Source organism: Opisthorchis viverrini (genome assembly GCF_000715545.1).
Source record: "Opisthorchis viverrini unplaced genomic scaffold opera_v5_208, whole genome shotgun sequence".
Taxonomy (NCBI): domain Eukaryota; kingdom Metazoa; phylum Platyhelminthes; class Trematoda; order Opisthorchiida; family Opisthorchiidae; genus Opisthorchis; species Opisthorchis viverrini.
Window position 1 is genome coordinate 4,141 of NW_008751863.1, and position 11,201 is coordinate 15,341.

At 47.0% G+C, this 11,201-nt stretch overlaps 1 protein-coding gene across 1 annotated transcript in view; it reads left to right on the forward strand.

Moving 5' to 3' along the window:
- Positions 1 to 7,242: 7,242 nt before the first annotated feature.
- T265_08202 (hypothetical protein) overlaps positions 7,243 to 11,201 on the forward strand; it is a gene marked incomplete at both ends in the record, with an annotated part of 54,613 nt that continues 50,654 nt past the window's right edge. The window contains one exon of the mRNA XM_009173937.1: positions 7,243 to 10,031. Coding sequence (XP_009172201.1) covers positions 7,377 to 10,031 — 2,655 coding nt within the window. The remainder of the gene's footprint in view (positions 10,032 to 11,201) is intronic.

Consider the following 11,201-nt stretch of genomic DNA (forward strand, 5'->3'; position numbering starts at 1 on the left):
CTCAAAGGTCACGTGGGCATCGGCGAATGGGGATACAGGACAACGGAGTAACCAACGGAATCACCCGACTGAACAACTAATCGCGACCAAAGGTCATCCCCTGCTAGCAGCACGTATATTAACACACGCACTACACTACCCAAGGCACAACCACCAACCCACCGCTACGCACTACTACGTTCCACAATAACGCACTGATGATGTCACCTCGATTGGTGATGAAACGTTTGCAATCAAATTGCCCAGCTCAGCGAACAAGCCAACGACCACCTATGCAAGTCTTCGTTTGCATCACAAATGTGGACATCTTTCACGCAACGGGGTAGTTTTAGTTCGCCTAGTAACTTCATACTTTCCAACCATCTATGCCACTCATCTGAGTCTTCATCGCTCATTTAATCATCCCAATGTAATTGCTTCTTATACAGCTTTTATAACAGTATTTTAGCTGGCAGAAGCAAAGGGGCTACTAAACCCAAGGGATCACACAGGGAGGAGATCGAAGGAGTATTCCTCGTCGAGTGAGCGGTCGACCGGGAAAAACAAAGTTGAATGGAAATTCATCCGCTTTAGCATCCCACTGTAAACCCAACGTTCTTTCGACTGCCTGAAATGCTTCAATGGAAAGCTCCGATGGTGAGACATCCGACTCACATACCTCACTCAAGAGAGACTCTCTATTACATATCCATCTTCTTAAATGGAAAGCGCCCTTTGATAAAACTCGACTTAACTCACGAACAAATCTTTGAGCCAAGCTCACATCCGGAAGTGATGCCAAACAATCGTCAACGTAGATATATATATCCACTGATTGTTTCACTTCAGTCATGCAATTCAATCCCGAGTCTGAGATTGTCTTTCTCAAGGCAAATTGGCACAAAACGGTGAGAACGTGGCGCCAAACGAATAAGATGTCATTTGTAATCGCTTGGGTTCACCGGTCAAGTCTTCCGAGTCCCACCATAACACACGTAATGCACCCCTGTCGCTTTCGGGAACCTTTACTTGCATGAAATGTCCTCAGCCACAGCTACACAATCACTCCGGAATCGCAAGAGAACTCCCAACAAATTTGCAGTAGTGTCGGAACCTTGATACAACCTATCGTTCAGGGATACACCCTCAAACTTGGCCGCGCAATCTAAGACAACTCGCAGCTTTTCTGGTTTCTTCGGGTTCAAAACGGGGTGATGAGGTAAATACCACTTCCTTTCGTCCCCTGATTTAGATTGATAAGTGGGTACAGGTTCGAGGTAACCTTTAATGATGTTGTCGTTCATGCGTTCTCTGTATCGCGCTAACAAAGTCAGATCCCTTGCAAAACGCCTTCTCATTTATTGCAGCGGAGAATGGGCTAGACGATAATTATCGGGAAGTCTTTCCGCCGTACTCCACGGTAATGGTACTTCGTAGTGACCATCCTTGAATACTGAAGATTCTCCAACGATTCGAAGCGCTTCTTTGTCTTCGACACTTTGGCATAAGCCCGGAGTCTCTAAATCATTGAAACCAGCCTCATACAGAGCCTTTAGATGAGCAGTGATGTCATCATCTTTCATACTAACATGGCGCACATGTCCCCAGACTCTATGTCCTATGGACAACGGACCAAGTAGAACCCAACTCAAAGGTGTCTTTAGAGCGTAGGGTTCCTTCTGCTTGCCCAACCTTTTCTCCATAGGCCAGTGTGCCTCTGGAACGTCCTCTCCTATCAGTATTCTCACACGCTTATCTGGAAGCTCCACAAAGGTAGTATCCTTCGAGTGGTTATATTTGCTAGCTATCTCCGATGGGCTCATGACCAGTGGGCTGATGGGCAGAGAGTGTATTGCAAAGGCTTGTTCAGTCACTACGGTCTCACCTGAATCTGCTGATTGCAACTCAATTCTGAGACTTGCAGCCTCCACAGTGGAGGTCCCACTCATTGTAGATAAATTCAAAGTTGTTGGAGTGCTAGTCAGACCAACTTCATCAAGTAAGTCTTTCGTTACCAATGTTACGTCCGACCCACTATCCAACAATTCGTACTTGGGAACGCTGCCTTGCGGACCATTCACACGAACCGGTGCGACGCCAAGGCAGGTTCTTGATCCCGTCTCAGATGTCGAGTTGCATAAACCAACCAGTGTGGTTTTGTTGGCATCTGGCATTACATGCAACAGATGATGGTGAGAGCGCAATTGGCTCTCTATTCCACACTTCTTAGGACAATCACACTCGTTACTGGCATGGCCTGGTTTTAGACATACAAAACAACCGCTTCCTTCTCGCCACACGCCATCTAGCTTGCGTTGGCAGGTCAGTAAACCCACGAGATTGCGCCAGCCCACGCCTTCTGTTGCAAAAGGGGCACGAGTCATCGGTTCCCTTCTGAACGGCGAATACACTATGGCGCCTTTCGCTGCCTGCCCGATGATGCTGCGTTTGAGGACGATGGTGTTCTGAGCCTATGGTAAGCATACCACAGAAAGCAACGCGGGCCTCTTGAGAAACGAAGTTGCATAGGTCAGAAAAACCTATCTGCTTTCCAACATTGCCCATAGAGTCAGCCAACTTTGCCCAGTTTCGACGAGCATCCTTCGAAAACGTGCGGAGAATACGCTCTATGGCCGAGACCGAATTCACGTCACTAGCGTGATTCATCTGACTCAGAGCAACGTGACAGTTTTAAAGATTTATGGACAAACGAGATAATGAATCTGCGTCGTCATGCAACGGTTTCAATTTCTTAAACAGATCGTCCAGTTTGGCTCTGGCCACCATATGTTCCCTCCCAAAAAGATCCTTAATTATTTCCCTCGCCCCACCATAAGCAATCTCGGGAGGCAACATTACGCATTCAGCCACGGCTTCCTTCGCAGGGCCTCTGCAGTAATGAATCGAATATAGCATCCTCTGTCCACTATCTTGCACCCTATCCTCTATGTAGTATTTGAACTGTTGAATAAATCTCCAATAGCACATTGGGCTGCCATCGAAAGCCTCTAAGTCCACTCTAGGTAGGCCTGCCTTAACCACGCAAGAAGTCGGTTGGACCGCTGGTGCCTCACATATGGGTGTGCTACTTACCATCCCGGCTAGGTAATCCTTTACCTTATCCTGCGGGTCAACCTGCACGTCAACGACGGAATCATCGTCCGAATCCAGCTCTAACTCCGCTAGACGCACCTCATTACGCGCCAGCATAAGCGCAATAACGCAACTGACTTTCTTTTTTATGCGTAGATGAGTCAGAGCCAGGAGATGAACCAGTAGCCAAAGGATTGCCAGAACGGCCGATTTGCCTCGATTCCTCCGGTAGAGAGATCCATTGACAGGGCTTTCTCCATCCTCTCTGAGTTCGTAGATCGTTCATTACTGCGTCCGTAGATCCTTGTTTACTAGAACTGTACTCCGTTGAGTACTGGAACCGTTGAGTACTGTTACAGCTATCTGCTTTCTGATTTTGAGTCACGCGTGCCAATCTAGGAAAACGACCAAGAAATCCGAATTCTGGAATGACGGCACTATTGCAACAAACCTCAACGGATTCTCCTCTGCAGATAATGTAGGGTTACAAAAGTAAGGCGGTAGAATTACCAGCCTGATGATAAAGCGCAGTTCACTTCGCCTCAAAATCGATATCGCCACAACCAAACAGATATCGACGGCGAGCAACCGCAAAAATCACAATGTCCGACCAAAATCCGTAAGAGTTAGAAAAATAGTTCAGTAAAACAAGGTTTCAGTTCATCTGGTCAAGGGGAATAAATATGGGGTTAGCTGTCACTTGGGGTTGGAAACGGGAGCACACTGTTGGCAAGCGCTCTTCTACACAGGGTGTTAGGAGAAGGAACAGCGTCATTGGGGTGGGGATTGTCCAAAGAAGACATGTTCATTACTAAACCGGAACGAACAGAGAAACACATTTGCTATGCGTTATCGTTTATAGGATGATGTGGCTCGATGCTGCAACCACTATTTATATTTCCACTTTCATTACGACCACTGATAAGTTCTGTCCATAGCCACTTACATTCCTAAACCAGCCAGCAAGTTCTAGCTCTCTTTCCCGTCATACAACCACCTGGCAGTCGCTGACGCTACAAAACCCCAAGTCTACGAGCTTCATTCTCCGGGATGAACTTGCAGTGCCTGTTGAGATCGTTCGGAAACAGTATGAGGAAGGACATATCTACGCAGTTCATGCACCTCCTGGTCTTCTGCCCGCTTTCCACCACAGAAATTCAGCTTGACGCTATCAAGGAGCCTTCAGCATGTAGCCTCACATGTAGCTGACTTAACACCACATTAGCGTGTTGTAGCAAATAAACGAGCAAAACAACAAAATCACAATAAGGAAAGAATAAGCAGTCGATAACGACTCACGAATGGGTAGATTTGTAGCAAAAAACGAGCAAAACAACAAAATCACAATAAGGAAAGAATAAGCAGTCGATAACGACTCACGAATGGGTAGATTCAATAGTCCACTACACTGATTCTAATTCAGTAACCGGCCGAGGGAAATATCCACTTGTAGAAATTGTCCACATTTGATTCACGTGTGAGTGGCATATTCCAAGATTATTCAAATTTATTCCAAGTTTATTCACAGCTAAAATATCTCATAGGAAGTCATTGTGACGTTCAACAGCTAACATAAACACGGAGATATAGTCCAACTGCTTCAGCAGTCAGCAAACAGTTCAACGGATCGTGGGTCCACTGATTCAGCAAGAAGTCAAAAAGTCGCGCTGAAAACTTGCGTGTTGCATCACTTTTTGATGTAATTATTGGTACAATAGAACAAACGTCATGATAAAATATGTACGACAGTTACAACATGTAGTTTAAGTTAATTAAAAATGGCAAATATATGTGAAAACGGATTACAGACACCACACACTGCTTTGGCTCGCTTGAGACTCTAGGGAAACCCTGGCAACTAGATACAAATATAATACCCTCTTCATCCTTGAACACTCTTTACCTTGAACAACCACCCATAATCACACTCACAGAGACTTGGCTCACACCAGATGTTTCTTACGCAGAAATCTCGATAGACGGCTACTCTATTTTTCGAGCCGACTCAAAACGAGGGCGGGCAGGTGGGGTTTCTCTGTACTTGCATGCGGCCCTACCAATCCCGGTTGTCCCCTCTGACACCACCCCGCACCCTTTTGCGATGCACTGTGGGTCCAAATCCCACTGCGCGGGTCCGATACTCTCCTTCTCGCTGTGGTCTACCGTAGCCCCTCGAGTCCACCTGAAGATAACCAATTCCATATACAAACACTTGAGCAACTCTCCTCCAAATACCACTTCGCTCATCCCCTGCTGTTAGGTGACTTCAACGCCCCAAATGCCTCCTGGATGGAACTCCAGCGCACCGAATCAGGCGGGCTTTTTGGAGCGGCGCTGATTGAAGTCGTTCAACGGAGCGCTTGGATCCAACATGTCGTTGCACCCAACAGATACCGCGCAGGCCAACAGCCATCCTTGCTGGATTTGGTCATCACCAACGAAAAACACTTCGTTGATCAGGTAACAATTAACGCTCCACTGGGACGTAGCGACCACTGTGTGCTGACCTTTGATTTCATCTGCTATTGGGCCAGAAATCCCGAACCTCAAAAGTGGTTTCGAGACTTCCGCCGTGCAGACTTCTCAGGAATGCGCATCTTTCTTGAGCAAATCACACTGAGACATGCTCCAGTGAAGGGACTACAGTGATGGAAAGCATTCTGAAGCGAGCTATCCTAGACCACCTTACTTCCAGCAACCTGATATCCCAAGCTGAACACGGATCTTCCCCACACCGCTCTTGCGTGACAAACATGCTCGTGTTTATGGACAGCTTAACCCAAGCCAAGGACGAAGGACTCATATCGGATGCCATATTTTTTGACTTCTCAAAAGCATTTGATGGGGTCCCACACGTCCCGCTGCTCCACAAACTCGAGTCTTACGGGATTCAAGGGAAAATCCTTCGCTGGATTAAGACGTTCCTATCGGATAGATCATTCCGACTGAGGATAGGCTCATCCTACTCTTCTCCAGCCCCGGTCTCCGCCGGAGTTCCTCAAGGCTCCGTCTTGTGATCAGTGCTGTTTCTGATCTACGTCAACGACCTCCCAGACGTTCTTGCGAGTCGATGTCTACTTTTTGCGGACGACTCGAAATCCTGGGGTACCAATGCCAGTGCCCCCAAATGGATGTAGACGCTGCTAAGCAGTGGTCATTGAAATTGTACCTTACTCTGAATGACGAAGTGAGTCCATATGTCGTTTGGAGGAGACTCAGTGAATACCTTTGTTATGCATGGTGAGAAAGGACCAGAAAACATCATGAGGATAGATGCCAAAAATGATTTGGGCATCTGGACCTCCTGAAACTTGTCCTTCTCACTGCACCATGGGAAATTGGTCAAAAGGCATTCCTCATTTTACGGATGCTCTGACGCACATTCTCCCGTATTACTCGCTTGGACTTCCAAATACTCTATGCGCTTGGAATACGCCAACCAAGTTGTCTACTCAGGACGCATGAAAGACGTCACCCTGATTGAGCGTGTCCAGCGGGCCGCTACGAGAGTGGTTGCCGGCCTCAAATCCATGGACTACGAAACGCGTCTCGCGATGCTTAATCTCTTTCCCCTGGAGTACCGTCGCCTCCGAGGGGACCTAATTCTTACTTATGCTCTGTTTGAACAAAGGTTGGCAAACGGGCTTTTACCGTTGACCCTGCAATCACACGGCGGTGACATAGTAAGAAGATTTTCAAGCTCAGAGCGCACATATTCATTAAACAAGATTTTTCTCATTTCGGGTAATACGTGCGCGGAATGGCCTTCCTCCGACGGTTGTTCACGCTGCTTCTAGAGCCCAATTTAAAGCACTATTAGACATTTTTTTATGCGAATCCTCGCGCTGGCGAGCATACTGCCGCGCTGAGCATATAAAGAGCGGTGCTACACCCTTTTTCACTTGTGCCTTTCAGGTGAACGACAGCCACTGGCCGACAGGAACCAAATCGACCTGGGAAACATGGGCAATAGCCTCGATCCTGTGTCTCAATCCGTGAATCCGAGAGGAATCCAACTTTATAAGGAAAAATGGCAATCGAGATTAATGAACTTTGGTCTTCCGCCTGTGCACAATTGTTTGGGTCTGATTTATGTCTTATCAAACTAGCATTCCCGTTCTGGACTGAGTTCCTTTTAATGAATCAAATTGAGCGTCACGGGGCAACTGCGGCCGTTTCGGTATTGGTGCAGCCGCCTAGATGGCTGGTGTTCGCTCCGTCACGTTGTCATATGCCTGGATTTATTTGAAGCACGTACTATGATTTTGTTCGTGGCAAACGATTCCTGAGATTCGCCTCATGCAATGCATCCTAGAATTATTGTTCTGCTTCACTTCTTGTGCTTTTCCGGAGTCCCACTTTCTTGTGCACAAAAGCCCATCTTCATTCGTTCACCAGAAGATTCTTATCCAGTCAGACGGAAACAACTTTCCCTCAGATGTCAAGCTACTGGAGTACCACTCCCGGAAATCAAGTGGTTCAAAGACGGAGAGCTTGTACAAACACAGCGAGACAAGCCGGGGACTTCTAACCGGATAACCAACCACGGAGAGCTCATTTTCTTGTCCTTTACTTCGGAGGATGAAGGTCAGTACTACTGCAATGCTACAAACGTTCATGGATGGACGGTGTCGGATGTTGCTAATGTTAGAATTGCCTTTTTTAATTCAGACGGCGCATCTGGGCCGGAGGGCAAGATTGCGAGTGTCGGTGATCCAGTAATTCTCGAGTGTGTGCCACCAGCTGGGTTACCTGAGCCAACCGTGTACTGGATGAAGAACAATGAGCCAGTCTTAGAAAGCAGAAGGATAGTAATTCAAGAGACGGGCGCTTTGCGCATAGATCCTGTTGGACAGGTTGATGCCGGACTATATCATTGTGGTGCAGAGAACCCTGTGGACCGGTGGAGAAGTCGAGATGCTTCACTGGTTGTGCAGCGGAAGACACGTTTCAAGTTTTCTCCAGGGAGTAAGCAAGTGTTTGTTGGCGATACTGTGGAATTTCAGTGCTTAGCGTCGGATGATCCCAATTCTACGATATTCTGGCGCCGCGAAGGTGCGGAGATTCCAAAAACCTCTGTATTGAATAGACAAAGCTTGAGAATAGAAAACGTGCAACTCTCATACGAAGGAAATTACATCTGTGAGGCGAAAACTTCCACCACTCGTGTCGAAGCTGTTGCTCACCTGAGCGTCATATCACCACCATCCTTTCTAATAACCCCTGAGGACCGCTATGTTCCTGAGGGCACATCTGTGTTACTTGACTGCTCCGTCTCTGGCATGCCTCCCCCCTTGGTTCGGTGGTTACACAATGGAAGAACATTTTGGGTGCCCAAACCTGGTGAACGTAGTTTCAGTGGCGAAAATCTCAGGGTGTTTGCAAACGGTACCCTTTCCATCAGTTCAGTGTCTCTTGCAGACGAGGGTGTATATGAATGCAAAGCATCTCAGGTTTCCCGGGTAATGAAGTCCTCTGCTTATCTTTCAGTTAAGTCCATGAGTCTCGTTCCAGTAATTGAAATAGGCCCACAAAACCAAACACTACAGGTGGGTATGACCGCCACTCTCCCCTGTCACGTCACGCTTCTTCGACACGTTTTTCTTGATTCAACTAACCCACACACGGCCGAAGTTGGTGACCTCCCCGCCGATCCTCGTGTTGAATGGTTCGTTAATGGCGTGCCGGTTTCGACCCTCGATGATCACCGGATCCTGAGGTTTGCCTCAGGATCGCTTCAGATAATTTCAGTGCGTTTGAGTGACGCCGGAACTTATACTTGTCGCGCAGAGGTTGATGATTTTCGTCATCCCCCTTGTTCGACTTCCTGGTCGGCCATGATACGCGTTGTAAACAGTGACCAACAATCACCGTCCAACTCTTTAATACACAATTATGACACTACTTCACTACCGAAACCTCCGGAGAGGGTCTCCGTTCTTGATGTGGGCGATACGTGGATATTGGTAGATATTCTCTCGCCGAACATGACTACTGAGTCAACCTCGGAGATGAAGATTTTTCCACCAATCCCAATTTCCGGATTTCGGGTAGAGGTGGCTCAGTACAATACCTCGTCGGGTTGGGAAGTCATAGTACCGTTGACTACCGACTCGAAAGTCCGTCTAAGCGGTCTACGTCCAGAAACAGGATATTACATTCTAGTACGTGGAGTGGGGAAATGGGGTGTCGGGAAGCCTTTTGTTTTGCGTAAACCAGTCTTCACAACACAATCGATGGTTTATAGCAGTGACAATCTTTCCTCACTGAACGCTGCGCTACAGCAAATCCAATTCAATCCCATAAATATGCGGTCCATATCTCCCTCGGAAATTTTCACCGAGTGGTTAGTTTGCGGTCCACTTGATGCACTCCCCCTTAGTGGTTTCAAGACCACTGTGCGTGCGGTATCTCTTTCAAACTGCCTCAAACGCGATTCTCAGCGTGGTATTTCGATTCGTGAGGATGATATTCGCCTCGAAACTTATGGGTCCGGTTGTTCACCACCCGAGGCGTTTGCACTCACTAGTAATGATGACTATCTGTTACACTGCAGTATCGGTGAGTTGTCAAAAACATCCAACCTGGATCGTACCCCACCCCAGTTTCTGAGCAGAGAGGATATACATGTTACACCGTTCTTTCGGTCAACGCCGATTGTTAAATTCATTATAGATGCCCTCAGACCTTTCACCTGTTACTTGGTTGAAATTGAGGGAATGATTTCGCATGCGACCTCAGGTCAAGCTTTCAGCAAAAGGAGTTATTCGTCCGCCATCTTGACGTATGACAGCCCCCCTCTGGGGGCGCCTCGTGTAATGAACGTTCGGTGGTTGAAAAACGGAAGTGTGCTCGATGTCACGTGGCACCCACCAGCTGAGTGGGAACAAGGTGGTGTCCTCACGGGCTACGTTGTCAGAATTCTCAGTTCTACACCGTTGCTCAATCAGAACATTAGAGTAAGTCAGCGTTTTCGGGCAGATTTCTCCACTAAGGTGAAATATGGGTATTTTATTGGAATTCAAATCATTTCCTCAATTTTTCTGCCAGGTTCATTATGCAGGATTACGAAGGGATCATTTGCAATGACGCTATGGCAATAAAACAGGAATGGCCATGAGATTAATAGGTTAAATGATACAGGAATTACGCCGTTGGTAGGTACTACCATTTGATGACTGTTGCCTTTAATCAGTGCTCGATGCTTACAGGTACGCTGTACTACAGAATACCTTGCTTGTCACTGTGCCCATTCTTACGCAACGCGACGTATTAGGAGACCTGGTCTGGTAGTCAACTCAGCATTATGCTAAACTCTTACCACCCATCATCGCATTGATGATGCTATCCTTACTTTCCTTTCGAACTGTTTTCGCTTTAGGCACCACCTTTCTGTCGACCCTGCGGACATGATAGCTTAAGCTACCGTACTAGTTCAGACTTACTCTAGGAGCTGTTATGGCATGCTGCGCAAAAAGAATGACATTTCGATGGTAGAGCATCACCCTAATCGTTTTCCTCAGCGGCAACGGACCGTGTTGGTGGGGACGACCATTAGTTTTGAAAGCTCATATAAATTTACTGGATTAGGTACTCGTACAGTGTATCCTATTTGCTCTTATATAAAGTTGTATAGGAACCTGAAGCAAGCGTGCTATCAACCGCCATCCATCAATCAACAGTAAAAGTGTTCTCTAGACGCACAATTAACTAGGGGGTACCTCACTGGAACCCCAAATTAAAGCGTCCAAGTAGAGGAAACCCAGATCCAAATAAAAACAGGTTGAAAAATTTTCATGACTGTTCTATTTTATCTGCCGAATGTCGTTTTCGCGTGTTGGCTCAACGATAAACTGACAACCCAATCCATCTTAAGGGCTTGGAGTGCCTTGTAAGGCATAGTGGCACCTGCCCCATTGGCAGCGTGAGCTGTCCCGCGTTCGTGAAACTACTGGTCTATTACCGTCGATGATGATATTGATTACTGAAGATTTAAACACAAGTGGGATGTTCAGCTTACCTGAGGGTTTGTATGCGTGTTTTTAAAAGCAGACGTCGTCTACGACTAAAATGGATGGGCTAGTGATCACGAGTATCATTGCTTAACCCCAACGTCCATTACATTCAGA